The following is a 17666-nucleotide window of genomic DNA, read 5'->3' as shown; positions in this document are numbered from 1 at the left end:
TGTGGAGAAACAATGAGAGGGCTTGATGTCCATCAGCCATCACTCCCATCGCTGACGCTCTTCTTGTTTTCAATCTCTTTCAGGACTCTCCACGGAAATGACCTTTCAACTATACCAGAGGGAGCCTTCAACCATTTGACATCTCTGTCTCATCTGTGAGTGTGATAGTAGTGTGTGGTCTTCCACAATAGTAATATATTCACACACAACACACACACACACACAGACGGACAATCTGAGCAACAGAGCGTAGAGTCACAGCCATGCTTTTATACAGCGTCCATGTTACGTGACGTGACAGAACAGAGGTCCAGTGGAGAGCAGTGTTGTGTTGGGAGCGCCACGAGAACAGCGTGGGCCCCACAGGAAGCCATTTTATAACCACGAAGAGGCATACATCACGTGGCTCCTCTGTTACTTTCTCTCTGGTTCCTGCCTCTTGTTTTAAGTAGCAATACTGTAGTTTGGGTGTTTTGCACTGAAAGAGACTTGAGAGAGGGAAGAAGTTTAACAAAAAAAAATGGGATACTAGACATGAACGAAGATCCTCTGTTTTATTAAATGAAAGTTCAAGACAAACGTTTTTTGGTATTTTTTGTCTTTGTGGTACTGGTTATGTGCACGCCAGACCAGTGCGTGTTTACAGACTGTCTGTATGTACACATGCCTGCCTGCACCATATACTCTTGCACTTCCATATGTGACCACTAGATGCATAACTCCTATATTTCGCTGTTTCCCAGGGCTTTGGGTGCCAACCCCCTGTATTGTAACTGTGACCTGCGCTGGCTGTCCCAGTGGGTGAAGGCTGGCTTCAAGGAGCCTGGCATCGCCCGCTGTACTGGACCACCTGACATGGCCGACCGCCTGCTGCTCACCACGCCCCTCAACCGCTTCCAGTGCAAAGGTGAGACGCATTATCAACACTGGCTGTCACAGCTCCATCCTCTCACCTCCTCCATCTGCTGCTCGCGTTTGTCCTCCTCACTTCGCTCCCCTACTTCTCCTCTTCCTGTACTCCTCCCTCTCTCCTTTCCCCCTGCATCTCCTCCTTCCCCCTCCTCCCCTGCCTCTCCTCCTCCTTCTCCCCCACTCACCCGTTCCCCTCTCACCCTCTCCTTTCTTCCTCCCTTCTCGTCCTCCCTCCCTTGCCCCTTCTCTCCCTCTCCCCTCTTACCGCCACCTTTCCTCCCCCCTTCTCTCCCTCCCCCTCTTACTGCCACCTTTCCTCCCCCCTTCTCTCCCTCCCCCCTCTTACCGCCACCTTTCCTCCCCCTTCTCTCCCTCTCTACGTCTCCTCTAAAGGGGAGTGAACCCAGCTGCCACATATTTCTGCCCTCTGCAACCACGCATGCCAATTAACGCTGATCTGGGATTTATCTGAGATTAAGGCAGATTAAGGTTTATTAAATGTGGATAAGGAAGGTCTTAAAATAGTGCGGAGAGAAAGAGAGTGGAATCGCACCGTGCGACTCACTCTCCCAATCTTTCTTCTTTAATATCTCACTCGCTCTCTGTCGCTCTTGTCCTCTCTCTTTCTCTCAATCACCCTCTCCCTCTCTCCCCCTGTCCCCCTCTCTGTTTTTCTTTGCCTCCCTCTACATCTCTCTTGATCTCCCTCTCTATCTCCCTATCTGTTGGTGTCTGCCTCCCTCTACATCTCTCTCGATCTCCCTATCTGTTGGTGTCTGCCTCCCTCTACATCTCTCTCTATCTCCCTATCTGTTGGTGTCTGCCTCTCTCTACATCTCTCTCTCTATCTCCCTCTCTATCTCCCTATCTGTTGGTGTCTGCCTCCCGCTACATCTCTCTCTATCTCCTTCTCTATCTCCCTATCTGTTGGTGTCTGCCTCTCTCTACATCTCTCTTGATCTCCCTCTCTATCTCCCTATCTGTTGGTGTCTGCCTCCCTCTACATCTCTCTCTATCTCCCTATCTGTTGGTGTCTGCCTCTCTCTACATCTCTCTCTATCTCCCTCTCTATCTCCCTATCTGTTGGTGTCTGCCTCCCTCTACATCTCTCTCTATCTGTTGGTGTCTGCCTCTCTCTACATCTCTCTCTATCTCTCTCTCTATCTCCCTATCTGTTGGTGTCTGCCTCTCTCTACGTCCCTCCCTCCCTCCCTCTCTCTCTCTCTCTCTCTCTCTCTCTCTCCCCATATCTCACCCTCTCTATTTTCTCTCCCCTTCCCTCCACCCCCCCCCCCCCCCCTCTCTCTCTCTTAGGTCCAGTGGATCTAAATCTGATGGCAAAGTGTGCTCCCTGTCTTGCCGGCCCCTGTCTGAACAATGGCACATGTGCCAGCGACGTTAGTGGCTCCTACCACTGCACCTGTCCCATTGGCTACAAAGTGAGTGCACAGGCACACACACACACACACACACACACACACACCACGACCCGGAGAAATGCAACAGTTGGTTTGGTGTAAGTATTGAGGGGAGATTGAAAAGGGTTACAATAACTGGTAAAAGGCTGTCGTCTGGAAAAACTCACACAAATCCACCCAAGGGTAAAATAGTGTTCAAATATCCAGCAGATGGGTGTGTGCGTGCCTGTGTGCGTGCCTGTGTACCTGGCGGGTGTGTGTGTGTGTTTTAATGTCCCCACTGTGTTGTGTGCTGTTGGTTTGTCTAATCATTAGCCTTTTGTTTGGTTATGGGATTCCTGTCAGTGTCCTGCTCCACAGACACAGATACAAACTTAACCTCGAGCCCCCTACAGGGACAAAGCCCCTGGCCTTGCTTTTTAATTAAAATCGTCATGTTTGCGTGTGTGTTTGTGTGTGTGTGTGTGCAGGCGTGCGTGCGTGTGTGTTTGTGTGTGTGTGTGTGTGCAGGCGTGCGTGTGTGTGTGTGTGTTTGTTTGTGTGGGTGCGTGCATGTTGTTTTCTGTCGGTCTCCACTGGGCGTAAATGACTTAAAATGAGTGAGGAGAATGAGAAGCTGAGCGAGAGAGAGAGGAAGAGGAAAAGAGAATGAACAAGCGTCCGCCCGGATGGCGTCTTTGATCAGAGGAAGTGGGCGTCACGGGGGGCGGTGGTTTCAAATTCAAACAGGGAGCCAGTGTCTCTGAGGGACATGCATGGCGGTCGCGTGTGGAAAGGATACGGCTTCATGATATAGCTACAATTCCCTCTATAGCGTGCTACTTTTAACCAGGGTTCGTAGGGCTCTGGTTTAAAGTAGTGCCCTATGTAGGGAATGGGGTGTCATTTGGGACGCGGACCGCTGCTGCTGTATGTGTCTGTGGACTTAAGGGTCTTGAATGGCACATGGCACTATACTGTAACACTACCACTACACACACACACACACACACACACACACACACAGTGATAGACAGTCTAACACCTCTCTCCCTCCCTCCCAGGGTCAGAACTGTGAGATAGCCATCAACGCCTGCATCAGTTTCCCCTGTGCCAGTGGAGGGACCTGCCACCTGATGCCAAGCCAAGTGGAACAGTTCAGGTACACACCGATGACCTCTCTACCATCACTACCCTACCGACATGCAGTCATGGAACCATACTGGGCCCACACTTCCCTCTCTACGCTCCAAAAGGGCACCCTATTTCCTATCTAGTGGGTACAGCCAGAGGAGTAGCGGGCAGTCAGCAGTGGTGTTTCAGTGTGTGAGTGACACCGTGAGATCCCATGGCTCTGTAGAGCTGGAGGCAGATGACTGTCACTCTCTTCTCTCTTTCGTCTTCCACTGTTTGGCCTCTTTAAACGCCAACCAACTGCCCGACCCCAGGTTTACCCCAGCTCTCTGCCTCATTAATGACACACCTCAGTGATCCAGACAGTCCCTCTGGAGAACTGCTTAAAGAAATCAAAGGCTCTCCTCTCCTCTGCGTTTTCTTCTACTTCTTTCTTTTCAACCAGCAGCCGCTGGCCTTCACAGGAAGACAGGCGCTTGATGAAGCTACCCGTCTCACGGGTAACGCCCGCCACAGCTCAGTAACGCTTATCTCACCCTCCTCTGCCCACTCGCCTGACGCGGCGCACCCATGATGCCAGCCTTGTCCCCAGCCACCTGCCCACGCCCGCCAGGCGTCACCACGAGAGAGAGAGAGAGAGAGAGAGAGAGAGAGAGAGAGAGAGAGAGAGAGAGAGAGAGAGAGAGAGAGAGAGAGAGAGAGAGAGAGAGAGAGAGAGAGAGAGAGAGAGAGAGAGAGAGAGAGAGAGAGAGAGAGAGAGAGAGAGAGAGAGAGAGAGAGAGAGAGAGAGAGAGAGAGAGAGAGAGAGAGAGAGAGAATGCAAGCGAGATTCAGAGCCAGTGGTGCCTGAGTCAAAGGGTACGGTCTCAATCGGTCTACCAATTCCAGACATGACATTTAGGTATAGCTTGATGAATGCCCTTCCACGTAGGATCAAACAGGAACCCACGTCTAATTGAAATTATTGAATCCACAGACAGACCTGATTACATTTTCAAATGCCACTGGAGTTCTACCTTTGTTGTTATTCCCATTAAAGTGCAGGTTTTATACCAGGTCTTAGGCTTTCAAAGGGCATTAGTCACTAATAGAGGGGCCAGAGACAAAGAGCAGAGGGCATCTGGAGAGTGAATTTGACAAGTGGAAAGAAACCCAGTACGCTTCCCCGACTCAGTGTGGAGGGTAGAGAGGGTGTACCCAGTATGGTTCTGTGACTCAGTGTGGAGGGTAGAGAGGGTGTACCCAGTATGGTTCTGTGACTCAGTGTGGAGGGTAGAGAGGGTGTACCCAGTATGGTTCTGTGACTCAGTGTGGAGGGTAGAGAGGGTGTACCCAGTATGGTTCCCCGACTCAGTGTGGAGGGTAGAGAGGGTGTACCCAGTATGGTTCCCCGACTCAGTGTGGAGGGTAGAGAGGGTGTACCCAGTATGGTTCCCCGACTCAGTGTGGAGGGTAGAGAGGGTGTACCCAGTATGATTCCCCGACTCAGTGTGGAGGGTAGAGAGGGTGTACCCAGTATGGTTCTGTGACTCAGTGTGGAGGGTAGAGAGGGTGTACCCAGTATGGTTCTGTGACTCAGTGTGGAGGGTAGAGAGGGTGTACCCAGTATGGTTCCCCGACTCAGTGTGGAGGGTAGAGAGGGTGTACCCAGTATGGTTCCCCGACTCAGTGTGGAGGGTAGAGAGGGTGTACCCAGTATGGTTCCCCGACTCAGTGTGGAGGGTAGAGAGGGTGTACCCAGTATGGTTCTGTGACTCTGGCTGTGTCTGAAATGGCACCCTATTCCCTATTCTCGAGCTAACTATCTAACTGTGCCCCCTATCGTCTCTCCTCTCCTCTCCCCTCCCCTCGGCAGCTGTGCGTGTCCACCTGGCTACGAGGGTCTACAGTGTGAGGTGAACCCAGATGACTGTGAGGACAATGACTGTGAGAACAACTCCACCTGTGTGGACGGCATCAACAACTACACCTGCGTCTGCCCCCCCAACTACACAGGTACTGAACACACACTGAACACACACACGCACTGAACACTACTCTGTGGAGACGAGCCACACCATGAGCATACATTGGCTTCTCATCCACTTGTTGTGCTTCTCTAATACATTCTAATACACTTTTATTTTTAAACGAGTCAACCACATCAAGATAAAAGTCTGCTTAAACATAGACAAAACTCCAAACCCCTCTGCTCTGAAATTGCATTTAAAGCAATTGTGAGTCATTTAGTTATTTATCAAATCAACCAAAGAGTAATTTTTTCCGCTAGCCTATAATGGACTGTTTTTTCCGCATTGACCTGAAACTGCTCTTTGGAGATGACATTGCAGTCACGTTGGAGCAAAGAGGCAAAGAGGGGGTAGGAATCCCTTGGGGGGGCGGGGGGCCTGCCTGCACAGTCCAGTGAGTTCTGCCCAATCGCTGACAGTGCAATTCCGAGTGCAGGCAGCCAGTTCTGGTGAGAGAGACGGAGAGAAGTTTTCCCACTGTCTCTCTGCCAGGCTGTGGCCTCTCTCTCTCTGCAGTGCACACGGCAGGCAGGCGAGGCGGGCAGCTCCCCGGTCGGGCATCATGGGCCGTCACCCGCCATCGCCTGCCTGACTCAGGCGTCACAGGGGAGGGAGGGCGCTGATCTGTGCAGCTGCTCCAACGCACATCGACCCTGTCATTAACGCTGCACGCCTAATTGTAGGCCTCGCCGTGCCATGTCCGTCCCAGTCCCAGCCTCCCCTGGGACCAGAGCAAAGAACACAGAGTGCCTGTATGGGGCAATGAGGCTAGAGGCTGGCAGTAGAGAGACATCCAGCAGCCAGGCTGCTACACATACTGCCCCCTCAGTGTGGGTATATGGGCACCTGGGCTGGCGGTGGGCAGCGCCAAGCGGCCCTGTGAAGCAGCAGCCACAGCCCGACTCTAGGGGAAGTCCGCAAGCTAACCCAGCAATTAGGCCTCCTTTAAACTAACTGTTTGTCCTCCTTCTCTCTCCGCCCTTATCCATCCATCCAGCCATCCACACAGAGCAGTTTTATTTGGCTGCTTCCTATTTTAAACCAGCACAAGCAAGACGGGGTGTGTGTGTGTGTGTGTGTGGCCTCCATCTGGTGTGTGTGTGTGTATCTGGGTTAAGTGTTCTGGACCCTCTGGTTATCAGAACCATGAGACACAGTGACATCTATAAACGATCCTCCTCTCTCTCTTTCTTCCTTTACAAGCTGACAGATATGATATGGGAAAAGGTCAGTCTCTCTCTCTCCACACACCTTCTCTGGGTTTATTTTTCCTGTTTCCCCTGTAAAACTAAAACTGCAAGCTAAACGGAAAATTATTTCTTTTTCATATTGAATAGAGTGCATATCAACTCTCATTTTGTCACTGACTTTCAGTTTTCCGTACCAATCGAAACCAGAGCCAGGCCTGTAGCAATGAAAACAGGCAGACACAGACACATTGTGACAGCTCCCCACAGAGCACCATCGAAGCCCAATTGGAGTGGATTTCCCCTGTAGAGTGGCGGCTGCTGGGACACTGGCAGACTTCCCCAGGGCCCCCACCATGAGGCTGCCGGATGAGGGAGAGGCAGAGGAAACAGACCTGGCAGTAGATAGAGAGAGAAGTAGAGGGAGGGAGGGAGGGAGGGAGGGAGGGAGGGAGGGAGGGAGGGAGGGAGGGACACATAGTGTTAAAGAGGGAGGGAGAGATTGAGTTAGAGAGGGGGGAGGGAGAGAAAGATCTCTCAGGGGCCAGGCTGTGGAGTGTCTGCATCTACTCTCCCTCAGCCCAGCCGCAGACAGACTCAGAGAGGCTTTGTACTGGGAGGGAGGGAGGGAGGGCCGGAGGGAGGGAGGGAGTCAGTCAGTCAGTGTAAAGGAGAGGAGGAGAGGCCTTGTGCTGTGAAAGCCTGGCTGAGCCCCAGCAGCCCCCCTGTTAGAGGAGGGGATCTAGTCAAGCAGGTGGACAGGGACAGAGGGTTTATTGAACCGGGACACTTGGCCAGGCAGTGATTTAGTGGATTCAGATGGGGCCTCATCTGGGCAGCCACAGCCCTGTATTCCATGCAGATTACAGCACAATATAGTACATGTGTTTCAAGTTTGCACGGCTAATACCCTGAGCAAGACAACCCCCAACCCCCCCTGTATGGGAGACCAGGCAGGCCGGCAGTAGAAACAAGACCCAACTGTTGAATGCTGAGAAAGCCATGATGGTGCTTTGGGGAGTCATCATAATAGTCATAATAATACAATGGGACCAATCAAAAAACACTCTTAAAAAAACATTACTCACAATCCTAGGCTTGTAAATATGCAATGCACTAGAATATCACTAAGTCAAATGAAGACATACGTTAGCTAGTGTGTGTATGTGGAAGAATTAAGCTTAGGCGATGATCTCACAGTCTCTGTATTATCTTTCCCACTGTGTGTGTGTATGTGTGTGTGTGTGTGTGTTTTCCCAGGGGACCTATGTGAGGAGGTGGTGGCGCCCTGTATGCAAGGCTTCGACCCCTGCCAGCATGACTCCAAATGCATCCCCCTCACCAAAGGCTTCAGGTGAGTGACCGGCAGCTGTCCGAGGGGGCGGGACTAATCAAGTTCAAAGGTCACCAGTAGCAACCCACCGGAAGTGACCCGTGTCTGGTGGAGTCGTCAGGACAACCTGTTGTGTTCTGTTCCTCCACCGTCTTAATATCCTGTTCTTTTCATGACTGAGGAACAAGGAACAAACTGTAGTTGAGTTGGCTGTGCTGTTTAAAGTCACACTTGTAGCAGGTTACTGCAGTAAAACAGTTTTCCTATGTTAGGAAGAGAGTTCAGTAACAGTTGGGAAAGGTCATACGTTAGGAAGACGGACTGTTCAGTGGCAGTTGTTAAAGGTGAAGTGTTCAGTCACAGCTAAGCGTCGATACGCCAGAAGGATGAGAGAATGCAGTTGAGAGAGTTCGGTGGCAGTTGGCAGAGAGAGAGTGAGTTTTTTTCCTTCGCAACATTGTGTGCCTTTGTTTCCTGTGTGGGTGTCAGGTGTGAGTGCTTGCCCGGCTACGTGGGCCAACACTGTGAGCAGGACTACAACGACTGTCTGGAGAACAAGTGTCAGCATGGGGCCCAGTGCGTGGACGCAGTCAACGGGTACACCTGCGTGTGTACGGAGGGCTTTAGGTGAGTCCACATTCAGCACCGACTGAACTCATTGTAGAGACTCAGTGCCGCAACAGCGTCACGCCATCTGTGGAGGGCGCCGGCGCACTCACGCACAAACCCACACACACACAGATAACCAGACTGTGAGGAGCTTCAGATGGTACTTTGTTTTCCTCTATTTGGCTGTCTAGTCTGAGGCCTGCGGTACTGGGTGGTGCGGAGCGGTGGTGTGATGAGGCAGATGAAGCTCCATATGGCTAATTATAGCGCTAAGTGTGGGACGGGCCTGTGGATGGGATCTGGGGGGAAAGATTCATGATGCATCACTGTCTCTGTCTGCCGACGAACAGCAGGATCAATGAAACAACGTGGCCGCCACCTTTTTGTTTGACGTAGAGAGTCTCTCTTATGATGTTATGTGTCAGGGGCAGTCATACATAGTGTGTGTGTGTGTGTGTGTGTGTGTGTGTGTGTGTGTGTGTGTGTGTGTGTGTGTGTGTGTGTGTGTGTGTGTGTGTGTGTATAATCATAATGGGAGAGACCATAGTGGAGTGTGTGTGTGTGTGGCAGCTTGATTGAGTGTGATATTAACAGACTGTCTCTGTGTTCCTGTAGTGGTCTATTCTGCGAGAACCCTCCTCCTATGATCCTGCTGCAGACCAGCCCATGTGACCAGTCAGAGTGTCAGAATGATGCCCAGTGTCTAGTGGTGGAAGGGGAGCCTGTGTGCCGCTGCCTGCCAGGCTTCACCGGAAACAAGTGCCACAAGATCGTTACCGTCCACCTTTTGGGCAAAGGGACCTACCTGGAGCTGCCCAGCGTCAAGATACGCAACTCTGTCCACATCTCCCTACAGGTACTATACCAACCTTAACCCCTGACCCCTAACTCTGCCCACATCTCCCTACAGGTACTGTACCAACCTTAACCCCTGACCCCAAACTCTGTCCACATCTCCCTACAGGTACTATACCACCCCTGACCCCTAACTCTGCCCACATCTCCCTACAGGTACTGTACCAACCTTAACCCCTGACCCCTAACTCTGTCCACATCTCCCTACAGGTACTATACCACCCCTGACCCCTAACTCTGCCCACATCTCCCTACAGGTACTATACCACCCCTAACCCCTGACCCCTAACTCTGCCCACATCTCCTTTCAGGTACTGTACCAACATTAATTAACCCCTGATCCCTAACTCTGCCCACATCTCCCTATAGGTACTATACCACCCCTAACCCCTGATCCCTAACTCTGCCCACATCTCCCTACAGGTACTGTACCAACCTTGACCACTGATCCCTAACTCTGCCCACATCTCCCTACAGGTACTATACCACCCCTAACCCCTGACCCATAACTCTGTCCACATCTCCCTACAGGTAATATACCACCCCTAACCCCTGACCCCTAACTCTACCGTCATCTCCCTACAGGTACTATACCACCCCTAACCCCTGACCCCTAACTCTGCCCACATCTCCCAACAGGTACTATACCACCCCTAACCCCTGACCCCTAACTCTGTCCACATCTCCCAACAGGTACTATACCACCCCTAACTCTGCCCACATCTCCCTACAGGTACTATACCACCCCTAATCCCTGACCCCTAACTCTGCCCACATCTCCCTACAGGTACTATACCACCCCTAACCCCTGACCCCTAACTCTGACCACATCTCCCTACAGGTACTGTACCAACCTTAACCCCTGACCCCTAACTCTGCCCACATCTCCCTACAGGTACTGTACCAACCTTAACCCCTGACCACAAACTCTGCCCACATCTCCCTACAGGTACTGTACCAACCTTAACCCCTGACCCCAAACTCTGTCCACATCTCCCTACAGGTACTATACCACCCCTGACCCCTAACTCTGCCCACATCTCCCTACAGGTACTGTACCAACCTTAACCCCTGACCCCTAACTCTGTCCACATCTCCCTACAGGTACTATACCACCCCTGACCCCTAACTCTGCCCACATCTCCCTACAGGTACTATACCACCCCTAACCCCTGACCCCTAACTCTGCCCACATCTCCTTTCAGGTACTGTACCAACATTAATTAACCCCTGATCCCTAACTCTGCCCACATCTCCCTATAGGTACTATACCACCCCTAACCCCTGATCCCTAACTCTGCCCACATCTCCCTACAGGTACTGTACCAACCTTGACCACTGATCCCTAACTCTGCCCACATCTCCCTACAGGTACTATACCACCCCTAACCCCTGACCCATAACTCTGTCCACATCTCCCTACAGGTAATATACCACCCCTAACCCCTGACCCCTAACTCTACCGTCATCTCCCTACAGGTACTATACCACCCCTAACCCCTGACCCCTAACTCTGCCCACATCTCCCAACAGGTACTATACCACCCCTAACCCCTGACCCCTAACTCTGTCCACATCTCCCAACAGGTACTATACCACCCCTAACTCTGCCCACATCTCCCTACAGGTACTATACCACCCCTAATCCCTGACCCCTAACTCTGCCCACATCTCCCTACAGGTACTATACCACCCCTACCCCTGACCCCTAACTCTGCCCACATCTCCCTACAGGTACTATACCACCCCTAACCCCTGACCCCTAACTCTGCCCACATCTCCCTACAGGTACTATACCACCCCTAACCACTGATCCCTAACTCTGCCCACATCTCCCAACAGGTACTATACCACCCCTACCCCTGACCCCTAACTCTGCCCACATCTCCCAACAGGTACTATACCACCCCTACCCCTGACCCCTAACTCTGCCCACATCTCCCAACAGGTACTATACCACCCCTAACCCCTGACCCCTAACTCTGCCCACATCTCCCTACAGGCACTATACCACCCCTGACCCCTAACTGTGCCCACATCTCCCTACAGGTACTATACCACCCCTAACCCCTAACTCTGCCCACATCTCCCGAAAGGTACTGTACCACCCCTAACCCCTACCTCTGCCCACATCTCCCTACAGGTACTATACCACCCCTGACCCCTAACTCTGCCCACATATCCCAACAGGTACTATACCACCCCTGACCCCTAACTCTGCCCACATCTCCCTACAGGTACTATACCAGCCCTAACCCCTAACTCTGCCCACATCTCCCTACAGGTACTGTACCAACCCTAACCCCTAACTCTGCCCACATCTCCCTACAGGTACTGTACCACCCCTAACTCTGCCCACATCTCCCTACAGGTACTGTACCACCCCTAAGCAGCAACAATACTGGCTGTCACATCTCCACCCTCTCCTCTCCTCCATCTTCTGCTCTCCTCTCTGTACTCCTCCCTCTCCCCCTCTCACTCGCATCTCCCCCTCTCCTTTCCTCCTCCTCCTCTCCTCTCCCAATGCCCCTCCTCCTCCCTCTGCTTCTCCACCCCTTCCCTCTCACCCTGTCTCCTCCTTCCTGGGTTCGAGCCTTGGCAAAAGCCGAATCAGGAGGTATTGGTACCCGATAAGTAAGCAGCATGACGGCCTTTACAGTAGCAGCCGAGTAGCCTAGCTATTATCTCCCTATAACTGATCATCCTTCCCATTACGTCAAACTGTAAACTATAAAGTTGATGAGGGCTAGTGTGTTTTACACACTATCCGCCATCATTGCAGTACTTAAAGTATAGAATGTAGCACCCTTGGGAAAGGTATAAGAGGGATAATTTTTTCAGGGGCTAGTATGACAAGCTATCCCTCTCTATCTCGCTCTCTGTCTGCGTCCGGAATGGCACACTATTCCCATACAGTGCACTACTTTTGACCAGAACCCTATGGGCCCTGTAGTGCACTCAGTAGGGACTAGGGTGACATTTGGGATGCAGACTCTGTGTTATTGGGGCTCTCAGCCAGCCGTGTGGCATCCGATCCACCACCAGCCACCACAGGGACGGTTGGATGGTGACATTATTAGAATGTCACCTTTTGTTCACGAGCATGAAATAATGTGTCTCAGGGGGATATGTATTATGGTAATAGAGTGTCGGCGTGGTGACTGTTATCAGCCCAATCACTAGGAGTGAGTCACAGCCGCCGGATCGCTTCTTACCTCCAAATGAGCTCATGTGCTCGTTGGCGAGGGGGCACGCTAATGTTAATTAAAAAGACTGTGGTAAAAATAGAACTGTTGGGCTTAGCCTATGTGCTAAAGGTGGCTTTTGTACGTAGGTAGATACATGGGCAAGAGCAAATGCAGCTTGCCAATATCTATCAATCAATCAAATGTATTTATAAAGCCCTTCTTACATCAGCTGATGTCACAAAGTGCTGTACAGACACCGAGCCTAAAACCCCAAACAGCAAGCAATGTAGGTGTAGAAGCACGGTGGCTAGGAAAAACTCCCTAGAAAGGCCAGAACCTAGGAAGAAACCTAGAGAGGAACCAGGCTATGAGGGGTGCCAAGTCCTCTTCTGGCTGTGCCGGGTGGAAATGATAACAGTACATGGCCAAGATGCTCAAATGTTTATAGATGACCAGCAGGGTCAAATAATAATAACCACAGTGGTTGTCGAGGGTGCAACAGGTCAGCACCTCAGTAGTCAGTTGGCTTTTCAGAGCCGATCATTCAGAGTATCTCTACCGCTCCTGCTGTCCCTAGAGAGTTGAAAACAGCAGGTCTGGGACAGGTAGCACATCCGGTGAACAGGTTCCATAGCCGCAGGCAGAACAGTTGAAACTGGAGCAGCGGCACGGCCAGGTGGACTGGGGACAGCATGGAGTCATCAGGCCAGGTATCAAGATGATGCCTGGAAATCGAAAAGCAGTGTTCGGTTAGTCGTCTACCGCAGTTCTAAATACGTTACACGATGCAACTTGGGAAAAAATATTTGAAGTTCCTTAAAATAGAAAAGTAGCGTTTTCAAATAAAAGACGCTTTGAGTTGAGAGCCACGGTGTAGTGCAGACTAAGTAAAGTAAACATCCCCAATGCCATGTTTTTATTTCAAATAGAGTAGCTTCAGTAGAATAGTAACCCTAAGTGTTAGGTACAGATTATTTTCCTCCCTTTTGGAAAGAATGACACGAGAACCATGTGACATGAGCTGCTGCTGCTATTGGCCCCACTGAGCGAGAGAGGGACCACACGCTGGAAAAAAAACGCTGTCTGTCTGTCTGTCTGTCTGTCTGTCTGTCTGCATCACTAGCTCTGAACCTCGCTTGCATTTTCTCTCTCTCTCTCTCTCCCTCTCTGTGCTGCAGCTAGGGCTAGGACCGTATTACCAAGTCATGATGGCAGTCAAATTCCTTGTGACCTTTAAGATCACGGTAATTAGGCTTCTCCAAGCTCTGATGCTGCCGATGGTCATTAATAGCCTACTAAACTTGCTAACTGCCTGGTACTCAGAACTCTATTGTCCCTCTAATCACTAACATCAATGCAAATGTAATCGAAAATCTAATCAAACACTTCATGGGAGCCCATGAGCTCATGTTAAGCAACATTTCTATAGACCAGACAATATACATTGAAAAAAAAGTGTTGATAGCTTCTATTAAAAAAAGGAGGATCCCATCAGCTTTCTGTAGGCTAGGCCTACTATATTTATTTCTCAACTTTCCTAATATTAAGCACATTGCTTCTCTTTACAACTGGAGTAGCCCACCTAGCTGGCATGAAAATGAACCATGGGAAAAGCGTCCTACATTCATTATTTAAGTGCATAGATGACATGTATTTTTTTCCCTGCCGCTATGCCTTGTCTCTCAGATTGTTCACAGCTTTGTGGAAGCTACCTGTGGCATTGATGTTTAGGCTGAGGCATGTATAGTTTTTTTGTATGCTATAGGGTAGCAGTGTCTAGATGGAATTTGTATTCGTTGTCCTGGCAACTGACCTTTTTTGGAACACCATTATTTTTTTGTCTTAGTGAGATCTACTGTTAGGGCCCAGGTCTGACAGAATCTGTGCAGAAGATCTAGGTGCTGCTGTAGACCTTCCTTGGTTGGGGACAGAAGCACCAGATCATCAGCAAACAGTTGACATCCGATTCTTGTTGGCCGGGGCCGGGTGCTGCAGACTGTTCTAGTGCCCTCACCAATTCAATGATATATATGTTGAAGAGGGTTGGTCTTAAGCTGCATCCCTGTCTCGCCTCCCAGCCCTGTGGAAAGAAATGTGTGTGATTTTTGCCAATTTTAACCGCACACTTGATGTTTGTGTACATGGATTTTATAATGACGTATGTATTTCCCCAAACACCACTTTCCATCAATTTGTATAATAGACCCTCATGCCAAATTGAGTAGAAAGCTTTTTTGCAGGGTGAATACGTGGTCTGTCGTAAGGTAATTTGGTAAAAAGCCAATTTGACATTTGCTCAGTACATTGTTTTCACTGAGGAAATGTACGAGTCTGCTGTTAATGATAATGCGGAGGACTTTTCCAAGGTTGCTGTTGACACAGATCCCACAAATCCCCCGGTAGTTATTGGGGTCAAATTTGTCTTCACTTTTGTGGATTGGGGGGGGATCAGGCCTTGTTTCCAAATATTGGGGAAGATTCCAGAGCCGAGGAGAATTTTAAATAGTTTAAGTATAATTGGAATTTGTGGTCTGTATATTTTATCATTTCATTTAGAATACCATCAACCCCACAGGCCTTTTTGGGTTGGAGGGTTTGTATTTTGTCTTGTGGTTCATTCAATGTAATTGGGAATCCAGTGGGTTCTGGTAGTCTTCAATAGTTGATTCTAAGATTTTTATTTGATCATGTATATATTTTTGCTGTTTGTTCTTTGTTATAGAGCCAAAAATATTTGAGAAGCGGTTTATCCATCTCCGTTTTGGATAGATAACTATTCGTGTTGTTGTTTGCTTAGAGTTTTCCAATTTTCCCAGAAGTGGTTAGATTCTATGGATTCTTCAATTACATTGAGCTGATTTGTGATGTGCTGTTCCTTCTTTTTCCGTAGTGTATTTCTGTATTGTTTTAGTGATTCACCATAGTGAAGGCGTAGGCTCAGGTTTTCTGGGTCTCTATGTTTTGGTTGGATAGGTTTCTCAATTTCTTTCTTAGGTTTTTTGCATTCCTCATCAAAGCATTTGTTATCGTCGATAATGTTCTTAGGTTGTCTGCTTGACATTTTTTGATTTGATGGGGAAGCTGAGAGTTTAAATATACTGTTTAGGTTTTCTACTGCCAAGTTTACACCGTCACTATTACAGTGAAACCTTTTGAACACTGTAAGAGACTCTGGGTTGAGGTCAGTGATAAAGTAGTCTACAGTACTACTGCCAAGAGATGAGCTATATGTGTAACTACCATAGGAGTCCCCTCGAAACCTACAATTGACTATAAACATACGCAGCGTCCGACAAAGCTGCAGGAGTTGTGACCTGTTTTTGTTGGTTATGTTGTTGTAGTTGTGTCTAGGGGGGGCTTTTGGGGGAGGGAATGCTGTCACCCCCAGGTAGGTGTTTGTCCCCCTGTGTGCTGAGGGTATCGGGTTCTTGTCCAGTTCTGGCATTTAGGTCGCCACAGACTAGTACATGTCCCTGAACCTGGAAATGGTTAATCTCCCTCTCTAAGATGGAGAAGCTGTCATCATTAAAGTATGGGGATCCTATTGGGGGGATATAGGTAGCACACATGAGGCCATTTTTCTCTGTTGAGATCATTTCCTTACTAATTTCTAGCCAGATGTAAAAAAAATTGACTAATTTAATAGAGTCGGTTAGGTCTGCTCTATACCAAATTAGCATACCCCCTGAATCTCTTCCCTGTTCCTGTCTCTCTCTGTCTATTTCTCTCCCTATCTCTCTCAATTTCTCTCTTTCTCTTCTCTCTCTCTTTCTGTCTGTCTACAGGTGGCTACAGATAAGGACAACGGTATCCTGCTCTACAAGGAGGATCATGATCCTCTAGCTCTAGAGCTGTACCAGGGACACATACGCATAATCTACGACATTGTTAACTACCCACCGACCACCGTCTACAGGTCAGCACCAATGTCTGTCTGTCTGTCTGTCTGTCTCGCTCTCGTTGAAGAACCACAGCCAGCCTATAGTTCTGCTCTACAGGTACACACACTCACCATATAAACACAGCTTACCCATACACACACTCTCACCAATACACACGCACACCCTTACACACAGTCTCACCAATACACACCCCTACACACACTCTTTCTCTCTCTCTCTCTCTCTCTCTCTCTCTCTCTCTCTCTCTCTCTCTCTCTCTCTCTCTCTCTCTCTCTCTCTCTCTCTCTCTCTCTCTCTCTCTCTCTCTCTCTCTCTCTCTCTCTCTCTCTCTCTCTCTCTCTCTCTCTCTCTCTCTCTCTCTCTCTCTCTCTCTCTCTCTCTCTCTCTCTCTCTCTCTCTCTCTCTCTCTCTCTCTCTCTCTCTCTCTCTCTCTCTCTCTCTCTCTCTCTCTCTCTCTCTCTCTCTCTCTCTCTCCCTCCCTCCCTCCCCCTCTCTCTCTCCTCTCGGAGTAGCAACCACCTCCATCTACGCGGTTATGCTCAGTGAAGCCCCTCACAAACAAAAAAACTGCCTTCTGCTCTCCCCAGACAGACGGAGCACTGAGGAGTTTGTTGAGTCTGTCCCCGCTAGCCTTATCTCCAGCCCAGCATGCTAACACAGAGTGGCTGTGGTTCCTTTACTGTGGTGTTATAACCCTGTGCTACACAGAGTAGGGGAGCGCAGTTAACACTTTACTGTACACACATCCATGTATGTGTTCGTAAAGCCTCTATAGCAGCTAAATAAAGACCATTATTACAGCCGACATAGGCAGTCAGTGAGATTTTGAACAACGGCTTAAGTAAACCCAGAGCCTGAGAGAGGAGAACAGAGCCCGTAGGAGCTGACCTCAGACCAGCGCCACTGTCTGTCTGCTCAGGATTTGTTGTTATTGATCCAAACGTCATCTGGCCATTCCCTTGTGCTGTTTAGAGAGACTTTTAGCTGCTACCCCGAGGCAGGGAGGAGAGGAAGCAGGGAAGGAGGGAGGGAGAGAGGGAGGTAGGGTATCGATCGACCCATCAAAGAGCTGCCCAGTGAAAAAGAACAGCTCCTCCCCAAGTGATTTGTTAGACTGGGATCGCCTCATGCACTGGGCCC

At 49.8% G+C, this 17666-nt stretch overlaps 1 protein-coding gene across 3 annotated transcripts in view; it reads left to right on the top strand.

Annotated features, from left to right (window-relative positions):
* LOC110488577 (slit homolog 3 protein-like) overlaps window positions 1-17666 on the top strand; it is a 210875-nt gene that overhangs the window by 180206 nt on the left and 13003 nt on the right. For 2 of the 3 annotated variants that reach the window (XM_036942708.1, XM_036942711.1), the window contains 10 exons: window positions 84-155; window positions 744-907; window positions 2227-2351; window positions 3374-3471; window positions 5299-5438; window positions 6656-6679; window positions 7900-7993; window positions 8462-8599; window positions 9197-9437; window positions 16410-16540. In XM_036942708.1, coding sequence (XP_036798603.1) covers window positions 84-155; window positions 744-907; window positions 2227-2351; window positions 3374-3471; window positions 5299-5438; window positions 6656-6679; window positions 7900-7993; window positions 8462-8599; window positions 9197-9437; window positions 16410-16540 — 1227 coding nt within the window. The remainder of the gene's footprint in view (window positions 1-83; window positions 156-743; window positions 908-2226; window positions 2352-3373; window positions 3472-5298; window positions 5439-6655; window positions 6680-7899; window positions 7994-8461; window positions 8600-9196; window positions 9438-16409; window positions 16541-17666) is intronic. The other variant, XM_036942709.1, reaches the window with a different exon arrangement.

The sequence above is a fragment of the Oncorhynchus mykiss genome, chromosome 14, assembly GCF_013265735.2.
Source record: "Oncorhynchus mykiss isolate Arlee chromosome 14, USDA_OmykA_1.1, whole genome shotgun sequence".
NCBI lineage: Eukaryota > Metazoa > Chordata > Actinopteri > Salmoniformes > Salmonidae > Oncorhynchus > Oncorhynchus mykiss.
Note: the sequence above shows the minus strand (reverse complement) of the source record. Positions and strands in the feature narration are given on the sequence as shown.